The following is a 21720-nucleotide window of genomic DNA, read 5'->3' as shown; positions in this document are numbered from 1 at the left end:
GGTGTAGGAAGTGAAAAAAACTTCTTGTGAATCCTTTATCCTTGGCTGAAATGTTCTGATAGCTGGATCGAGATTCCAGAAGGCATTGAGTCTTTCCGCTATGACAGGTGAATCTTGTATGCTTAGGGATGGCAATCAGACCCGAACCCGATGGGTAAACGCGAAACCCGACACATTTGGGACGGGTTTGGGGTCGGTTAATCGAGTTTGGGACGGGTTTGGGAATAGTTTTTATTTTTTTCGCGGGTTTGGGACGGGTTTGGGATTTAGTGATATACCCGTTTACCCGACCCAATTACCCGATAAAGTTTACCCGTTTACCCGATTGTATACCCGATATAATTTCTTTTATATTATTAATATATGTCTATATATGATACATCCATTTTTTACACATATAGGTATTCTATTCCGTATACATTGTAGTTATTTGATGAATATTTTTATAATAACAATACAAAATGTAACCGGTTAGTAGTTACCCGATAGATACCCAATGAGTAAGATGGATATACCCAACGAGTAATCTTTTTAAATTAATGGGTTTACCAGAAACCCGCGGGTATACCCGATACCCGATGGGTATTTACCCACTAGAAACCCGACGGGTTTTGGGACGGGTTTGGGACAAGCTTATCTAATCGGGTTTGGGTTTGGGATTACCTAAACCCGTCCCAAACCCGACCCATTGCCATCCCTAGGTTTGACCAGTTTTGCAACGCTTGACATGGAGATAGCTGCACAATCAAGAAAAACAAGGATTAGTTATCCTCTGTGAAAAAAAGAAAGATCTTTCCATGGTCCTAGCCTAAGGATCCTATATCCCACCCTGGGTGTTCTATTTTTTGGGAAGAAAGTTTCCATCTGGAATGGAATCTCTCCTCACAAAGAAGAACTGATTTCTCCAGTGAGTGTCGTTCTTGGTGACCTTCAAGAGTGGATGGGGTTTTTGTGGCTTATGCTTAAAGAGGAAGCGATGAGACCCATGGTTGTCCAGGTTATACATGTGGCTAAGTTCAGAAAGACCTATGTCTATGCCCTCATGTTCTATGATTTGCTCAAGTGTGAAGAGAACTCTCCACAATATTGGCATGGCTTGAATATAGCACAAGCCAGTCAGAGTAAAGAAACTCTGTGTGAATGTCAGGAAAGGGTAGTCATAGCCTATCTGAAACGGAGCAGAGGGGAAGGTGACCCAAGTTTTAGACTGACAATCACTCTTCATCGAAGAGTCGAAAGGCCGGAAGATCGTTCCATCAGGGAAACAATGACGCAACTGATCAGTGAAACGATAAAGCTCCAAGGAAGGATTTTTGGTGAGGCCCAGACTCTTCGGAGGGCTGTCCTTTTCAGGATTCTTGGCAGGGGAGGATCGAGATACCATCTTGGCCATGAGTTTTTTGGAAGAACAGAGGATCGAGGATAAGAATTTTAGAGAGAAGGGAAGAGAGATACCTGCTTGAGTCTTCAAGTGAGGATTTAAAGAGAGAAGATCTTGAATTTAAATGAAAATTTCATCCCTATCTCTAACCTATTTATAATGATGATTTGTTGCAGGTATGATGTGATGCTGACGCAAGCCTGTAACGGCTATATCTTTAAGAAACGGCTAGTCCGAAATTCACTGAAACATGACTTATCTGATTAGAATCCAACTAGTCATGTTTGGGGGCAATTGTTAGGGATAGAATTTTAGTGTCTATGGATCATATATCCTTAGTTCAGCCTGGATCAAGGATCCTTAGGAAATGGTGCAGGAAGGCTAAGGATCAAGGATCCTCACTGGTATTCTTAAACTAATAATTGTTTCCATCACCTTTTGGCCTTGTTTTGTAGGTGTATTTCGAAGAGGACTTATTCCAACCGATATTCTAAGGGAATATGCTCTTTATTTTGGCACGTGCATGAGTTGAAGACCGTTAGTGGTGATCATGGGTGAATGGCTGATTTTTCGGATAGTTAGTTAAGGTTATTTTTAGCTAAGGTTAATAGGGGTATTGAGCTAATTTTTGGAAGGCACTTACACTCTAGTTATCGAACAACAATTCTGCTACTCTCTCTCGAATACACACACACTAGAATTCATTGTAACAAGCTCAATACTTACAAAGTTGTAATCTTGTTTGTTCATTATAGTTGATAGTGATAGTGATAGTTTTCACTATCCGAGGTTTTTTATGCCGGAGATCATACATTGATCAAGGGCTTTTTCCTCTTATAAATCCTTGTGTTCATTGCCATCTCATTTTGATTATTGTTCATACATTCATTCATTTAACCAAGCACTCAACCTCACAAAGATAAGATTTGGTTACATTATCCTTGTGTGATTTTTGACCAAAACACTAATGAGGCTAAAGAAGTTAGTGATCATGATTGTAAAGATAAGGACTATGATGTAGAAGTTAGTGATCATGAAGTTAGTAATAATTCAGATAAGGACTATGAGAAAGAAGTTAGGGATGATAGTACAGAGGATGAGGATACAATGATGAGGATAGTGATTATTTTGAAGATGAAATGAATAATATGGATGAGGAGGTAGATATGAGAGATCTTAGGTTCATGGTTGATGAAGAAGTAGATGATAAAAAACAAGACCTTGAATCTGATGTGGATGTTTTAGACAATTATGACTTTGATAGTTGCAGTGATTCTGATGAGAATCTTGCAAACATAAGAAAGAAAAGTTTGAAGCATGCTAGAAGGGCATTTGGGATTGAAAATGATTTCTATGTTGGACAAATGTTTAGTACAAAGGAGGAGGTTAAGAAATTCATAAGGAAGTACACAGTCGAAAGCAGACGACAATTGAGAATAGTTAAGGATGAGGCTGATAGGGTCAAGGTAGCATGTTTAGGTGGTTTAGGGATTGAAGAGGTTAAACATGGTGCAAAAGAAGGTGCAAAGACAGTGGCAGCTGAGAAAAAATTGACTAGTGAGAAGACAAAAAGCAAGGGGCCAGAACTGAAAAATGATAAAAGTCCAGGGGAAAAAGCAAAGGGCCAGAATTGAAAAATAGTGAAGTGGAGAGGACTATTGAACAAAAACATAAAGGGGGCAGGGGGCATAAGAAAAACCCTAGTCAAAACACTTGCCCTTGGGTTATGTTAATATCTCTTGACAAAGAGACTGAAACATGGTTGGTCAAATCCTTCAACCACCATCATAAATGTCTTCAAAGCCGAGTGATCAAGGCTTGTACTTTCACCTTTCTTGCTGAGGAGCTTGTAAAGCAGATTGAACAAAATCCAAACATACCTGTCAAAGTATTCCAAGAACAGTTCCAAAGAAAATATCAGGTTGATATTTCTAAAATGCAAGCTTATAAGGCCAGATCTAAAGCACAGAATGTGTTACATGGAGACTTCACTACCCAGTATGCTCATCTTAGAGATTATATTGAAGAACTGCATAGAACTAACCCAGATTCAACAATTAGATTGGAAGTTGAGCCTGCATCAGATCCAGATTCAACTACAAGATAATTTAAAAGAATTTATGTTTGCTTGGACAGTTTAAAAGCAGGTGATGCGTGTGTAGTGTAATATAATTTAGATATATAATTAAGCCCTTTTTTACACCTTTAGCCAAGTTTTAAATTTATAAAACACGATATTTACTAACACTAAACACACATATGGGCAAGTGCACCCATCGTGGACGTAGTATAGTGTTGGTAAGATACCGAGGTCGTCCAAGAACACAAGAGCTTTTAATACCGGTTTATCCTCAACGTCTAATCAAATCAAAAGTTAGAAAAAATGTTTTTAACTAAGAAAATAAAAACTAACTAAATGCTGAAAAATAAAATAAAAATAAAAACAGATAGACAAGATGAATCACTTGGATCCGACTCGTGTATTAGTATAACCTTTGATTATTTTCGCACTTTTGCACTTGTTTAAGATATTATCTTAGTTATTGTAGTAGGCCCCTCTTTTGAAGGCGACGTTACCCTCAACCCAGTAGTTTGAGTCAGCAAGGATACAATCCTAAAAGGTTGGATTATTGGAAGATAATGAATTAAGTTATTAATGCAAATTATGGTAGGCCCCGCTTTTGGCGGTGACGTTACCCTCGACTAAGTAGTTTGAGTCAGCAGGGATACAGTCCTAAATAGCCGGGTTATAGTATTAATAGTAGTTAACTTATGAGGGGGTCAAAGAGTTTGGATCCCCGCCATCCAATACCTATGGGCATTGAAGGAGATCCTACTAAATTTGACCCAGGTCCCTTGCAGGACCTCTAAACGCTGAACAAGGGCAAGATCCTTACCAAACCGTTCCCTTAACCCCCGACCAGGTAGCCAACATACCTCCATATCGACCGTGGAGATATGAATGGTGAAAATCTTTTATTTTATATAGACAGTAAAATAATGCCAAGGCACCACGGACAAACGATAAGGAAAGATCAACTTCAACATAAGCAACTAGTTATTAAAGTCATTAATACAAAACCAAATAAAAAGTGCAAAAGATTAAAAATAAAAAGTATTATACTAAACACTTGTCTTCACCAAGTGATGTAAGAGACTTAGGCAAACATAGCCTTGATTGTCAAGAACTCTTACGATCAATCTTGGATCCCGAGACGACTCACACACTCTACGATGGACAATGGATGATGGTGGTGGATGATGGTGTTATGGTGGTGGTGGGTGGTGGATGAAGTGTGAGAGAGGTGGTGTGCCAGGGGATGGATTGGAATGAAACCAAGCACTCCTATTTATAGGCTGAACAGAAGGCTGGGCACGGCCCCGTGTCCGCTGGACACGCCCCCGTGCCCGTCTGACACTATCTCTCTTCATTAATTGTAATTCGCAATTACAATTAATGCGCCTGCTGTACTTTCACCACGCCCCCGTGCTCACTGGACACGGCCCCGTGGTGGGCAATAGAAGCTTCTACAGGTTTGTCTTTTCTGCTGCTTCTTGGGCACGGCCCCGTGCTGGCTGAGCACGGGGCGTGTTCAGGCTTCTGTTTTCTCTTCTTTGCTTGGGGAGATGCCGTTGAGGGTTCGGGCAGTCTACTTTTATTCCTTTTATGTTAGAATTAGCTGTCTTTTTGCTTCTTTTGTGAATTTAGGTTCATTTCATCCTGAAAATACAAAAGGAAGACAAAAACACTCTTTTTCCAACATTAGTACTTAAAAAGGGTTAGTTTTATGCCTTAATTGATGTCATTTATATGTTGCATTTTACACACATCAAATACCCCCACACTTGAACTTTTGCTTGTCCTCAAGCAAAACTCTTTAAATGTGGCTTACACTCCCAAATGGAATAGGTAGAAGAGAAGGTTTTTGGCTTGTCATAGAGTGTCGGGAATCCAAGATCTTTTTGGGTTTTATTTTTATTTATTTACAATCCTATTCGTTATAATTTATTTAGAACGTTTCATAGGATAAATTACTTATTTGGGCATAACATGCCTTTTTAAAATTCCATTTATATACAAGTTCACATACCTCACGGGAGAAATCACTCAACACTCGGCCGAAGGAGTATTTTTTTAGTGAATCACTCGAGAGCGGCATGGAACTTACGTCTTCCATAGGCTTGCCAAGCAATCAATCCTCCTCCTTTTTAACTTTATACCTTTGTAAATATCAAGAGGACTTTTTGGGTGAAAGGTTAGGCTTGGGCTAAAGGTGGGTGGTTGGGTTAGTGGTTAGTAAAAAGGGCGAAAAGCGTAAAAAGCGTCGGTTTTTGTAACACATTTTGTTTTTAGTGACTTTTTATTTTGAAGTATTTCTCCAAACAAGCTTTTGTTTGCATAGCTTTGTTTGTTTTTAACTTCATCATATTTTTATTTTTTTATATTTTTTTTTAGTCACATAAAAGATCGAGCTTGCGAAAAACCAAGCTTGTTACTAAAATAAAGGGTGAAAAATAAAAAGGGTTTTTGGTGGATAAAAAGGGTTTAGGGTGAAGAAACGAAAGGTTTAGGCTCAAAGGGGTTAACTAGGGGGATTTTGGGTAGGTGGTAAAAAAATTGAAAAATAATGGTGTAGAAAAAAAAAATGGTTAGTCCTAATGCCTCCATCATTTACTTACTTGGGTTTAAGTTGGTAAGGACCGGGAATGAATCGTCGTGGCAAGTTCTAGAGTTGTAAGAACCAAGCGGCTATTCACACAAGAAACGAAAAATGAGCATTTAGTCTAAAGATGTAAATTTGTATGCTCAATAAAGGCTCATAACTCACTTTTGTGGGAATGGGTTTTAATGTGATCAAGCATATATAATCAAATTTTCACTAGACTTGTTATGTCGTTTCATAATTTTCTTATGTTGGTTCTTATTATCACGACGCTCTCGGTTGTAAATTTTATAAAAATATAACCTTATTAATCTTGTGATTCCTAACTTAAACTTTAGACAAGTAAGAAAAATTGAAAATTTTTGAAAGAATTTGGGGTGTTTAGGGGTTCCAACAGAGTTTTGTGTAAGGCTTGTTGTTAGGATTTGCAAAATTTCAAAGTGTTAGCTTCCCCCCCCCCCCACACTTAAATTACACATTGTCCTCAATGTGTCCCAGAAATAGATTTTTAGGTTGATTGGATGTGTAATGTGGTGTTAAAAAGCAAAGATTTATATTACTGGCAGTCTGGACACGGCCCCGTGTTCGCTGGACACGACCCCGTGTTGAACTGCCAGTATCGAAAACTTACAGAAGGCGAACACGGGGGCGTGTTGGTTAGACACGGCCCCGTGTCTGGCAAATAATTGCAGGTCAGTAACCAAACAGCAGGTTTGGGAGATGAACACGGGGGCGTGTCGGCTGGACACGTCCCCGTGTGGACAGTCTGTGAGCCTGAAAAACAGGTTTCGTCTCCCGGTTTCTCCATTTTGGGCCTGTAAGCGCTAAGGTTTAGCACTCTAACCCTTGCATTGTACTTGTTTCATCACTCAATACCACACCAAGCAAACATAAAACATCCTACATTACCATAGTTAATTGTCTCCAAGCATAAAGTAAAAGAAAAATAAAACGGAAAAAAAAGGTAGTCAAGGAAAGTAAATTGTTCAACAAGTGGCACGCAGGCCATAAATTGTTCGATAGAAAAGGGTACTTAAACCTGTGGGCTCACCATCAACCCGCTCCTTGTTCCTTCAAACGTCCATGTCTTCATCGCTATCATCACCTCCATCCCCATGCCCCGCCATGTACTCCCGGATGCTACCGATATCATCTTGTATATCGTTGATGTTGCGCTCAATAGCTCCAACCCGGTGGTATGTGTTGTTGGCGAGGTTGTAGGTGTTCCTGGTACATATGAGGTTTTCCTGCAAAAGATCATGTAAGCTTTGAAAGTTAGGAAAACCGCCTCCTTGTGAGGAGGATTGACCCTGATCACCATGGGGTTGGTACTGGTAGTGGGGAGGTGGTGCGTGGAGAACTAGGGCCTCCTGTGGGTTCCATGCATAGCCTTGTGTCCTTTGGAAGCTCACCGTCCCGTCTTCCGCCTCATAAAGTAAGTTCATGGCTCGGCAAATGTGGTAGTCAACTCGTCCCGACCATGGACTCCTTTCAAAGGACCTTGGAATTCTCGTGAAATGCTTGAAAAGACGGTACACCCATCCCCCAAAGAAGATAGGTGTTGGAGCTCGAGCAAGGCGATTGAGATGCATGTTTCGCAACAGGAGATATGGAACATCGAGAGGCTTTCGGTTGTGGATGCAGTGAAGGACAACCAAATCTTTCAACCCCACAACGCCACTACTGTCGTGACGCTGGTTCAGCGAGTAGGTGAGGAGCCTGTGAATGTAGCGGTATAGCGGGTCCCTCAGTTTGGTGCTCTTAGTGCTACTAGGGTTGTAGATTCCTTCACCGATTTGAGCCCATGCGGCTTGACGTTCGGTCTCATCCAAGTCTCGTAATCCCCCAGTGTTTTCCTCATTTCCCGATTCTTCTTCACCGTATAGTCCTATTATAGATCCAAACTGTGCCATGGAGATTGAGTACTGTGTCCCGCCACACCGAAATGCGACCCCTTCATTGTCAAACGGGTCACACCTCGAAGTGAAAGCGAAAGTACTGTAAAAATCCATTGTGCATTGATGCACCGACCGAAGCCGAGTGTTCACTGCAACTGCTAGTGGCCCTGTCACGATGTTGAATCGGTCTAGTTGGTTCACCATGGTTAACAAGTCCGTACATGCTCGCCTAGGGTACTCCTCGGGTCTTGTTTGGAGTATCTCATATCTCGCCCTAGCATCTAGTTCGCTTGCATTGAACCTTGTGAACTTTGACATCTGAAAGAATACACCAAAAGTTAGTACGAAACAAAAAGATTTTTAAAGAAACTGCAAACAGTGGGCTGGACACGGCCCCGTGTTCAGCGGACACGGCCCCGTGTCCAGGCGTCTGTAACCCAAAAACTTCATTTTTCGTCCCGGTTCCGAAAACCTGAAAATTTTTAGCCCAATAGTTGCGGTTTCCCCCGAAAATGAAACCCTAAGTGTCGTTTTTCCCAAAACAAACCGTTAACCCATCCAATTTCGCCTTTTTCGGTTCAAAAACAAGGGTTTGGGGTTTTAGTAGGAAATCGAACGAATCTATCAACAATACATGTTTATTTACTTTCTACTACACTAATCTAAACTACTACTAACAGATTGCATCAAAACTTTGAAGTTCGATCCGGATGAACACGAAGAACCCTAGATTTTTCCCCAATTTTTGATGTTTTAACTACATGCAAGTAACTAATCTAACTACTAAAGATGATAGAATCATACCTTGATGTTGTTAAACGTGGTAGTGACGTCGAAAATTTGCGGAAAATCGTCTGGAACCAGAGAATTTTCGGCGAAACGGGGCGTGTGGAATGAGGTAACTGTTATGAAAAGAGGGTTTTATCCCGACAGTCGTCTCGACACGGCCCCGTGTCCAGCGGACACGGCCTCGTGCCGAGCAAAGTTTAAATTTTTTTTTTTGTGCTCGTGTGCATGCCCCCCTTTCTCCGAAAATGGTTAGAAGACTTACCGGTTTTTGATGTACACTTGCCTGTTCGTAACATGTCTGGTATGATGTTGAGTTTATTCGTTAACCGTTTGAAGCGAGATCTCCTCTTCCTCATCCTCAATGGATCCTCGATAGAGTTTTAGCCGTTGGCCATTGACTTTAAATGGTATCCCATTTCGAGCTTTAATTTCTACTGCACAGTGAGGAAAAACATGGGTGACGGAAAAAGGTCCTGACCACCTAGATTTTAGTTTACCAGGAAATAATCGAAGTCGTGAATTAAACAATAGAACTTGATCTCCTACCCGAAATTCATTAGACTTAATATATTTATCATGTAAATTCTTCATTCTTGTAACATCCGTCAAATTGGATTTTCAAAATCCGACCCGTTTCGAAATTTTGGATCATAACACTTGAAACTCGGGATTTTTTTTTTTTCGCGAAATAAATAATTGTGGAAACATTTTATTCTTTAATTTAATTTATAATCTTTATAATTATTCATTTATTTATTTGATTAATTTAATTAATGTAAAATTTTCTTAAACTAACCTAGTTAGTTAACCAAGTTAGTCAAGTTAGTTGAGTCTTTAAAAGTCAAGGGACCAAAGTGCAAGAATTCATCTCCTATATCTTCTATATATTACACAAATCACAGTTCCTTTTTAAAAACAAACTAGAAGATAGACCCGCCCGCGTTGCGGCGCGGGCTAGGAGATTCGCAAGGAGACGTCTCCTTTGCATCCTTTCCTAGATAATAAGCTTATGCAAGAACTTTGCTGGTCCAATCTCAACACTTACATGTACCATTGCAGCATTGCAACTTTTGTAGAAACAATTATCCAACGACTCCGTGTGTTGCCAATCTATAAAGGGTAGCATCAATAAATAAGTAACCGAAGATAAAATATAAGATTATTGTTTAAAGTCCAAAGCGGAACAATCTAAAGATGGGAGTTACAACCTTGTCCTTTGCCTCGATCTTTGCTCCATTAGACAGCAAAATTTTAGCTCTCACCCAACCCTTGCTAGTAGCATAGTGAAGAGTAGTTCTGCCCCCATCATTTTTCAAATTTACATCAACCCTTGTTCGTCGAAATCTAATTCTTTCAGCAGATGATAAATTTGGAATGTGACTAATTAAAAAGAAAACATATAACTCTTTTAATAGTGCACACCATGTGTTCGACAAAACGTGTGAATCAAAGAGGCTTTGATTACTATACGACAGCATGCACGTCTGTTTCTATAAAGTGAACACCAACTCTTGGACGAAATGCATGAACTAAATTTGAAAAGAAAACAATGTTAATGCTAGTAACTTGCCAGTAATGGAGATGTAGAATTCTTTGGCTGACGATCAGCCATTGGACAAAAGACAGAAAAAGTGGTGGCGATGACGACTAACAACCTCGCAAATGACAACTAACACTATTCTGTCAAATCCCTTAAATAACCTTCTAACCAACTGTCAAGAAAAAATAACTACCACAAAGTGAAAACAAAGTGTATTTATGAACAGGTTCTTCTGTCTTTTAGGTTCATTTGGACCGACATGTGTACATAATAATCATCTACAATAATTAATACAAAATAACTAAATAGTTCGAGTGTGTGTGTGCCTATACCTTCCCACTCATAAGTCGCAACCAACTTGTATGCTCCTACCGACTGCTCCTAATTGGTGTTGAGCCGTTTGACCAAAAATAAGACCCGAAACAGTCTCAGATTCGAGTTGAGAGTTTCCGATAGCTTCAAACGAAGAATTACCGTTACCAAACACCACCAGAGTCTAGAAAACGCCAACCACCGCCTTAAACAGACACTTTAAAGCTTGATAACAACAAAAATGAATACCAAATATGACTGGATAACAGAACTGTCAAAACAGGTAAACCAAACTCACCTGAATGCAAGTTAGGACTTTGGAGTCATCAGAAAACACCTTTGCCGCTGGAAACCGAACTCCAACATCACCAATCCTGTAATTACACAACAATTCAGGACTTCAAAGACACAACCAAAAATCTATCAGTACCTTGCTATACCAAACAAATTCCCTATGTACGCACATAAACAAATAAATAACTACGTTTATTGGATAGATGAAGTCACATACATAATAACAAAAAGGACCAATTAGAAGTTTGAAGACAAGCTGGAGGTTCACTAAAGGCAACAAAAGAAGTAATGTTCATGAATCTTTATAAGTTGGCAGCTCGTAATTTTAGTCATATTTCACACATATAAATAAACTCTAATTAATATGTATTTAATAAATGTAACATCATCTTCAACGGGCCGTCCGTGGGGCGCTAGCGGGGTGAGGTGGAAGAAAGAGGAGAGAAGACGGTGGAGAGGTCCTTGCCTTCAAAGAGTGACGTAGTGGTACCTATCTGAGTGCATCCATGAGAGGTTTTCGGTTCGGTTCCAACTTTCACTATTTTTTTTTCCTTTAAACCAGCGCAAGCTGCTTTTGCTCAGTTCCACTGATTAGCAGGTAATGGGAATTTTTCCCAGTAACGATACAAAATACTTTATAATTAAAATTGTAAATAATTCCCTTGATCATTTTAAGTATCTGGAAAGCAAATCTTATTAAAAACATGTTTATTTCTCTAATCCAAAGATTTGACCAAACTGATCAAAGGTTTAACTACCACAAATAAAACGATCTGGATAATTGACACTATTGAATATAAATTTGAAAATTAAAAACATGATCTCCGTAAACCAAAGACTGCTAGTTCTGGCGTTCCCGTTAAGCAAGATATATACATTTCTGTACTAAATCAAGTTGTTGATCAAATTTGGGGTATCTTTATTGTAAAATTATTAATGAATAATTCTGGGAATTTGGTAGGAAAAGTGCATATCAAAGTGGAGTTCAAGAATGTACAAAGTCAGATGCCGTAGCCGTTCCCATAAAAAATCAAGCACAAATCTTAAAACCTAAATGATAAATAGAGTGAAATCTAACCTTAAAAAGAATGCTGGCGGACATACATTTCCGTTATTCCCCTCCTTCTCCACCGCCTCCGTTTGTCCCTTTTCCAGATTCCGCGACGCACACCACCGGCTTGACATCTTTCTCCCCTGTTACACCCAATTCAATAACCAAAATTAAAAAAAAAAAACACACACACACACACACACACACAATCAGCGGCATCATAGCCACCGGCGGTAACCGCCATCTTCGTTCGCCGGTTATCTTGCAGCATACTTCATTTCCATTTCGATTAGCCCTAAATATGATTCTGGTTGGAACCGGTTACATATCATAAACCCTTGATTGATAACCATCTAACCTGTATTGTATCGCTTCGACCATAACAATGTACGTAACTATGCCGCCTCTCCCCCCCTCTGCAGATTTGAAGCCGGTTGCAGTAATTAAACAGCGTGTCGTCACCGCAGATCGTCGCTAGAACCGTAGGGATTCGTCGGAAAACTGTTAACCGCGAATCGTCACCGCGGTTCGTCGCTGGAACCGTAGGGATTCGCCGGAAAACTGTTGGCCGGCTCCCCTTTTCACTCAAGTCTCTCTCTACATAATTGTGTGTGTGTCTTGAAAAAAAATAGAGCATAGCAGACAAGGTGGGTAGACTTTTAGAGGATTACAATAACATCAATGTACAACAAATTAAACTGGTAGAACAACACCATACAACATAAAAAAGGTATAAAGCACATGGTACAACATGTATTGCAAGAAAATGATGAAAATAACAAATTGCCGCCAAAGTTGACAGCGAGGACGTTAACTGTTTCCTTTTCTTGTCTCGCAAATCTCTCGGTGATTGATTCTCATTACGCGTTTCCATCCTTATAGAAATCATGAAGCTAGACACCTTTTCAAAACGTATACAAGAGTCGGAAACTTTAAAACTTACCGAAACGAGATTTCGAAATTGTGTATATATATAGATAGCTCACATCATCTCGACTCAACCACACAAGATCATCCTCACACCTCCATATTCGTTTCGAATATTTTTGTAACCTTTCGGTTAAACCCACACACCTCGTTTGACTCGTAACTCACCGGAGTCGTAACCGAAGATCTACCGGAGCTCCAACCAGTCGCCGGAACAAACTGCACGCCGCCAGAGTTCGGAACATTCGCCGGAGACGCCCGCATTCGCGACAGTAATAGTTTTCATCGGTTCGGTATACTTTCCTTATTACCTTGTTCCTTCGTTAATTCCATGTTGAACTCTATAATCTATATATCAGATCATATAAATAAATCATTTTTTTTCTTCTTGTTCAACGTTAAATGCAATGCGATCCATGTTTGAAACATCTAAAATAATAACCGGTTGATGACTTTGTTAATGAGGATGATGAATCTGTTGTTTTTTTTTTTTTTTAAATCCCTTTCATTGTTTTCTTTCATACCATATAGCTCTGATGTATTACAATGAATCAAACAGTTCAAAGGTGTTTTTAAAGAAGATGAACCTGCGAAATAATGTTCAAATGATTTTAAAAATCGGAATTTATCACAAAATCAACAGCAGACTGGTTGGTTGGGGGACACTTTGGACATAACATAGGTCACGGGTTCGATCCCGGACCTCTGCCTGGTCGCTGCAATTATATATATGTATTTATTTTTTTAGTTAAAACCAAGCCATAAACCTTTCTAATTCATTTCCCTCTATAATAAAATCCCTAAAAACCGTTGTTAATCTTCCCTTATAATGTTAACAGTTGTTCGTTTTAAAAGGTTCATATTTTTCTTTCCTTTTAACAAGTTTTAGTCTCTTTAAAGAAATTAACTTTAAACATTAAAAAATAACATTATAATCCCTTTTACAACTTTAATGGTTAATAATGTAATAAGTAAAATACCTAAATTATTAAATTGTAAACCATAAAATATCAAGAATTCTATTTATCATATAGTTATTAACTAAAACGTTATGTGCCATATTATACATCTAGGATAATCGCTCTTGCTCGTTCTCTTGGATTGTTCCAAACTTTACTCGTGCGTCATTACAAGAAAACGCAACGCAATCAATGTGAGTATACATGACCCATTTTCTATTTTCCACTTTTGGGTGCAATATGTATTCGATATCAAACATCACAATCACATCAAACATTTTACGCACACTCTATCCTTACTCTATGTGATACATTTTAATCATGTTAGACATGTTATGCTAATGTAAACATTCATGACTATGTGTTCATTAACTTCGTACAAGCCTCCCCTAAAAATGGTAGCGCTATAGGTTGAGAAACGCCCCTCTTGTTATATTAACAAGTATTGTTAGGTTAAACTATATTAAAAACCACCCTTTTGGGTTGGACACGTTAATTGCGTTAAACTTTGGTTTGGACACATAGAGTAACATCGTTTCGAGTATATACTGTCAATATGATATTGTATTTCACATTTGGATATGAGCAACATTTTAAACACGTACTATGCTATGTATGACAACTTGTATACTCGCCAACATGCTTTTGTTGATTTTATTTTAATACATATTGCAGGTTGAATGATCAAGAAAACAAGAATCAAGCTAGGATGGACATTAGAAACCCACTTAGCATTTTTTGGATTATTGTTGAATGTTATGTTTATTTATTTGGAACTATGTACCCCACTTCACAATTTATGAAATGAATTTAATAATTTATTGTCACAATAGTGTTATGTTGTTTTGAGCAATTTGTTCGTCTCATCCCGATGTTTCCGCCATCGGTTGGGGTGTGACAATTCTTTCCTTATAAATTTCGGAGTTAGAATATGCATAATTCCTTAGTTCGTCTAATTCATTCATTTGACAAAATCGATTTTTACCGGCAGTTTCTAAGTCTAAGTTTATATTTTTTATTGCCCAGTAGGCTCTGTGAGCTATTTCTACTGGCAAGTGACAATTTTTTCCATAGACGAGCTTATATGGGGTTGTGCCTATAGTGGTTTTATAAGCAGTTCGAAAGGCCCATAAAGCATCGTCTAATTTGTCGGCTAATTCCTTTTTATTTAATCCTACGTTTTTTTCAAGTATTCGTTTTAAACCTCGATTAGTCACTTCGGCTTGCCCATTTGTATGAGGGTGATACGCTGTTGAGACCCGGTGATAGACCCCATACCTTGTTAATATTTTTTCGAGTTGATGATTGCAAAAATGGGTACCTCTATCACTTATCAAAGCTTTTGGTGTCCCGAAACGAGAAAATAATTTTTTTAGTATATATTTGTTTCCTTTTGACGGTGGGAAAGGTCCCATGAAATCGAGTCCCCACACATCAAAGATTTCACAAACGAGAATGCCATTTTGGGGCATTTCGTTTTTGGAAGAAATATTACCTGATCTTTGGCAAGCATCACATGTCTTTACAAGGTTTTGTGCATCCTTGTAAATGGTTGGCCAATAAAACCCTGAATCAAATACCTTTCGTGCGGTACTTGCGGCACCATGATGTCCTCCGTATGGACCTTCATGACAGTGACGGAGAATTCTTCGTGCTTCATTACCATGGACACACCTTCGGATGAGCTGGTCGGCACACATTTTGAAAAGATAAGGGTCTTCCCAAAAGTAATGCTTTACATCAGCAAAGAATTTCTTTCTTTGATGATGCGGCCATCCTTTGGTGACTATACCGCTAGCTAGATAATTAGCATAATCGGCATACCATGGCTCTTGTCTACTCTCCATCATTTCCAAGGACTCGGTGGGAAATTTTTCATTGATTCGCTCGTCCCTGGTCGCTTCCAAAGCTGGGTCTTCTAGGCGTGATAGATGATCTGCAGCAGTGTTTTCTGCTCCTCTTTTGTCCTTGATTTCGATGTCGAATTCTTGGAGGAGTAGAATCCATCTGATCAAACGGGGTTTTGCATCTTGTTTCTTGAAGAGGTACCTGATGGCTGCATGGTCTGTATAGACTACAGTTTTAGAAAGAACAAGGTAAGAACGGAATTTATCAAAAGCAAACACCACTGCTAGTAATTCTTTTTCTGTAGTTGTATAATTTTCTTGTGCATCATTAAGCGTTTTACTAGCATAATAGATTGGGTGGAAATGCTTTTCTTTTCTTTGTCCCAAGACTGCTCCAACGGCAAAGTCACTTGCATCACACATGATTTCGAAAGGAAATTTCCAATCGAGCGCTATCATGATAGGTGCATTGACTAGCATTTCTTTGAGGGTTAGAAATGCTTGATTGCATTCCTTGTCAAAGATGAAAGGTGCATCTTTTTCAAGTAATTTTGTTAGAGGCCTTGAAATTTTTGAAAAGTCCTTGATAAACCTTCTATAAAATCCGGCATGCCCTAAGAAACTTCTGATTGCTCTCACGGAGGATGGTGGAGGTAATCGAGAAATAGTTTCTATTTTTGCTCGATCAACTTCCATTCCTTCGCTTGAGATTTTGTGACCGAGTACTATTCCCTCTGTTACCATGAAATGGCATTTTTCCCAGTTAAGGGCGAGGTTAGTTTCCTCACATCGGGATAGCATTCGTTCAAGATTATCGAGGCATTGGTCATATGAGTCTCCAAAGATGGAAAAGTCGTCCATGAAGACTTCCATTGTCTTTTCTATCATATCATGGAAAATGGTTACCATACAACGTTGGAATGTTGCAGGTGCATTACATAGACCGAATGGCATGCGTCGATATGCGAAAGTTCCGTAGGGGCATGTGAAAGTTGTTTTCTCTTGGTCTTCTGGTGCTATCGGTATTTGAAAATAACCTGAAAAACCATCTAAGAAACAATAAAATTTATGATCGGATAGTCGTTCTAACATTTGATCAATGAAAGGCAAAGGAAAGTGGTCTTTCCTTGTTGCTTCATTTAATCGCCTATAGTCTATACAAACTCTCCATCCTGTGACGGTTCTTGTTGGTATTAATTCATTTTTCTCATTAGTTATTACCGTCATACCTCCTTTCTTTAGGACTACTTGGACGGGACTTACCCACGGACTATCGGAGATAGGGTAGATTAGTCCGGCGTCAAGTAGCTTGATGACTTCATTCTTAACCACTTCTTGAACATTAGGATTCACTCTTCGTTGTGGTTGAATTACTGTTTTGTAGTCATCATTCATTAAAATTTTGTGCGTGCACATGGAAGGACTTATTCCTTTAATATCTACAAGCTTCCAAGCGATCGCGTTTTTGTGTTTCTTTAGTAGATTAACTAATTTCTCTTTTTCTATGTTACTTAATTTAGAAGAAATAATTACAGGTAAACCACCATCTTTGTCTAGAAAAGCATATTCCAAACCTTTAGGAAGTTCTTTGAGCTCAATGGGTGGGTCTTTAGAAGACACCTTATTTTGTGGCTCATCTAGATCAAGAACCTTAAAGGTTTGTTCTATGGCGATCTCTTCTTCAACAAAGTGGTCATCTTCTTTAGTTGTATCGGGTGGCTCAGCTTCATCTTCAATTAGGGGGTCATTATTGCCAAAAGGATATTTCATTGAACGCTCAAGATCTATGCTCCTTTTGAATGCCCCTAACTGAAGAGGTAGATTGTTGAATTTCCGGTTTTTCAAAGCCTTATGAGTTTGTACAAAAGGTTTTCCCAAGACTAGAGGGGCGTCATCAAGGATGACAAAGTCGGTTGGGATTACCATTTGATTTGTTTGAACCAAAACATCCTCAACTACACCGATTGATTTTATCACTTTTCGATCGGATAGAAAAATGGGTATTTGAAGTGGAGTAAAATCACTAATACTTAATTTTTCAAAAATGGAGTTAGGCATTATGTTAACACAAAGATCTTTGTCAATGGTGATATTACTAATAAATGAGTTTTGAAAGAAACATGGAACTGGTGTAATGTTAATTTCAAAAGGGTCTTCTTTTATTAGCGAAGTTTGATCATTAGTTAACTTAACACTCACTATTTCTTTGATTTTAGCACTAGTGTTTAACTCTTTTAAAAACTTGGCATGAGGGGTTACTAAACAATAATTTTCGAAAGTAGGTGACAAGAGATTAATTTCTTCAAAATTAGACTCTTCTTGTATTTTAACATTATCGGACTCACCTTTTTCATTGTTTAACTCATGTGTCGGTTTTTCACTTTCTTGTTCTTCCATTTTTACATTTTCAACTATCTCTACGTTATTATTACAATTTAATTATTCTCTTGCGCGGGATTCCTCTTCCCTTGCGTGAGATTCTTTCATGTAACGTTCGATAGTTTTAATGTGTTCTAATATCCTATTGGTCACTTCGGTGAGAGAAAAAGAATTTGGATCCTCAAAGCTTGAATCCGGTTGTTCGATCCTTGGCTCCTCATAGTACTCATATGAAGTAGATGGTTCACACCATTGTTCTTCATTGTAAGTATATGATGGGTAAGGGTCGAAACTTTGTTCTTCATAGTACTCATATGAGGTGGGTTGTTCACGCCATGGTTCCTCATAATAAGAATATGAAGGTGGTGGTTCATATCTTGAATCTTCAAAGTATGAGTATGAGGGCTCATACCTTGGTTCATCAAAATATGAGTATGAGGGGGGAGGTTCATACCTTTGGTCTTCATAGGGTGTGTATGAAGTTGATGGCTCGTACCTGGGCTCCTCATAATAGTTGTATGAATTGGATGGTTGATATGAGTTATTATATTGAACCGAGCGTGCGTTACGACAATTAGTGCAATAATTACCCCTATAATCATCCTCATCATAGGTGTAGTTGTAACCTCCTGAGTATTGATCCATAAGAATCACTCAGCAGACCACAACTGAGTCTCGGGACCAGAAAATAAAAATAAGACGGAAACAGAAGCTGGACACGGCCCCGTGTTGGGTGAACACGGCCCCGTGTTCAGGGTCTGTATCTGGGCGTTTTAATTAAAGTTACTGGTCACGTTGAACACGGGGGTGTGTTGAGTGAGCACGGCCCCGTGTTCAGACTCTGTATCTGGGTATCTAACTAAAAATATGCAGCACGGGGGCGTGTTCAGTGAGCACGGCCCCGTGTTCAGGCTACTGTAAATGCAAACTAAACTAAAATGCAGAAAAATGTGCGCGCGTTTTGAAAAGGTTTTGAAAAATAGATTAGGTCGTCGATTTTAAGCTTTCTTAAAATCCTTGTGTCCCCGGCAGCGGCGCCAAAAACTTGATGCGTGTGTAGTGTAATATAATTTAGATATATAATTAAGCCCTTTTTTTTTACACCTTTAGCCAAGTTTTAAATTTATAAAACACGATATTTACTAACACTAAACACACATATGGGCAAGTGCACCCATCGTGGACGTAGTATAGTGTTGGTAAGATACCGAGGTCGTCCAAGGACACAAGAGCTTTTAATACCGGTTTATCCTCAACGTCTAATCAAATCAAAAGTTAGAAAAAATGTTTTTAACTAAGAAAATAAAAACTAACTAAATGCTGAAAAATAAAATAAAAATAAAAACAGATAGACAAGATGAATCACTTGGATCCGACTCGTGTATTAGTATAACCTTTGATTATTTTCGCACTTTTGCACTTGTTTAAGAGATTATCTTAGTTATTGTAGTAGGCCCCTCTTTTGAAGGCGACGTTACCCTCAACCCAGTAGTTTGAGTCAGCAAGGATACAAGCCTAAAAGGTTGGATTATTGGAAGATAATGAATTAAGTTATTAATGCAAATTATGGTAGGCCCCGCTTTTGGCGGTGACGTTACCCTCGACTAAGTAGTCTGAGTCAGCAGGGATACAGTCCTAAATAGCCGGGTTATAGTATTAATAGTAGTTAACTTATGAGGGGGTCAAAGAGTTTGGATCCCCGCCATCCAATACCTATGGGCATTGAAGGAGATCCTACTAAATTTGACCCAGGTCCCTTGCAGGACCTCTAAACGCTGAACAAGGGCAAGACCCTTACCAGACCGTTCCCTTAACTCCCGACCAGGTAGCCAACATACCTCCATATAGACCGTGGAGATATGAATGGTGAAAATCTTTTATTTTATATAGACAGTAAAATAATGCCAAGACACCACGGACAAACGATAAGGAAAGATCACCTTCAACATAAGCAACTAGTTATTAAAGTCATTAATACAAAACCAAATAAAAAGTGCAAAAGATTAAAAATAAAAAGTATTATACTAAACACTTGTCTTCACCAAGTGATGTAAGAGACTTAGGCAAACATGGCCTTGATTGTTAAGAACTCTTACGATCAATCTTGGATCCCGAGACGACTCACACACTCTACGATGGACAATGGATGATGGTGGTGGATGATGGTGTTATGGTGGTGGTGGGTGGTGGATGAAGTGTGAGAGAGGTGGTGTGCCAAGGGATGGATTGGAATGAAACCAAGCACTCCTATTTATAGGCTGAACAGAAGGCTGGGCACGGCCCCGTGTCCGCTGGACACACCCCCGTGCCCGTCTGACACTATCTCTCTTCATTAATTGTAATTCGCAATTACAATTAATGCGCCTGCTGTACTTTCACCACGCCCCCGTGCTCACTGGACACGGCCCCATGGTGGGCAATAGAAGCTTCTACAGGTTTGTCTTTTCTGCTGCTTCTTGGGCACGGCCCCGTGCTGGCTGAGCACGGGGCGTGTTCAGGCTTCTGTTTTCTCTTCTTTGCTTGGGGAGATGTCGTTGAGGGTTCGGGCAGTCTACTTTTATTCCTTTTATGTTAGAATTAGCTGTCTTTTTGCTTCTTTTGTGAATTTGAGCTCATTTCATCCTGAAAATACAAAAGGAAGACAAAAACACTCTTTTTCCAACATTAGTACTTAAAAAGGGTTAGTTTTATGCCTTAATTGATGTCATTTATATGCTGCATTTTACACACATCAGCAGGGTTTAAGGCAACTGGCAGAGATCTTTTGGGGGTTGATGGTGCCTTTATGAAAGGGCCATATATCCTGGTCAAATTCTATCAGCCGTGGGTGTTGACAATAACAATGGCATATACCCTGTTGCATATGCCATTATAGAGGCAGAAAATAACAACTCTTGGTTATGGTTCCTACAATTGTTGAATGCAGTTTATGTTATGTCTTTTGGTCATTCAGGTCATGTTTGGTCATTCAGGTCATGTTTGGTCATTCAGGTTCTGTTTGGTCATTCGGGTCATGTTTGGTCATTCAAGTTCTATTTGGACTTTTGCTGCAGAAATGTTTGGTCTTTTGGTCATTTGTCTGATGTCAAAAGTTTGGTGATTTGGTCATTTCTTTGTTGCAAAAAATGGTCATTTGTCGGATGTCAAAACTTTGGTCATTTGTCGAATGTCAAAACTTTGGTAATTTGTTCATTACATGGTCTGCACATAACCATAATCTTTGCACTACATTCATGACAATTACCATATACAAACATTCAAAGACTTCATTTCATTTCAGCAAACATCAGTTGGATTACAAAAGACCTCAATTCATTTCAACCTAAAACATACCCTACTAACATACCACATCCTTAACAAAAGCTAACCTAAAAATTACAACAAGACCAAAAAATAACCAACTATAAACCAGATAAGTCTTCCTATGTTCTGATTCATCTTCTTTAGCTTTCAATTTGTCCAACATGATTTCATTCACAGCTTCAATTTCTTGTTTTGAAGCTTCCATCTCTTGCATTGCATTCATTTGAGGTTGGCTTCGATCCACCCATCCAAGAAATGATCGACACCTAAAATTAGAGCATGAGTAGAATCTTCTGCCTGGATTTCTTCGAGTTATTGATGTTAGAATTATGCCCTCCCCACCACATCTGCAGTAGATCGTCGCCATGAATGATTG

General features: G+C 39.0%; 1 protein-coding gene across 1 annotated transcript; it reads right to left on the bottom strand.

The window, feature by feature from the left end:
- Nucleotides 1-9579: 9579 nt before the first annotated feature.
- LOC110919689 lies at nucleotides 9580-13120 on the bottom strand. The gene is made up of 5 exons (XM_022163952.2): nucleotides 12951-13120; nucleotides 12288-12546; nucleotides 11957-12072; nucleotides 9941-10958; nucleotides 9580-9842 (listed from the first exon to the last, which is right to left on the bottom strand). Exons 1-4 carry the CDS (start codon nucleotides 13118-13120, stop codon nucleotides 10859-10861), a joined length of 645 nt encoding a protein of 214 aa, XP_022019644.2. The 3' UTR covers nucleotides 9580-9842; nucleotides 9941-10858.
- Nucleotides 13121-21720: the final 8600 nt, after the last annotated feature.

The sequence above is a fragment of the Helianthus annuus genome, chromosome 16 (assembly GCF_002127325.2).
Source record: "Helianthus annuus cultivar XRQ/B chromosome 16, HanXRQr2.0-SUNRISE, whole genome shotgun sequence".
NCBI classification, from domain to species: domain Eukaryota; kingdom Viridiplantae; phylum Streptophyta; class Magnoliopsida; order Asterales; family Asteraceae; genus Helianthus; species Helianthus annuus.
This window is presented reverse-complemented; position numbering and strand designations above follow the sequence as displayed.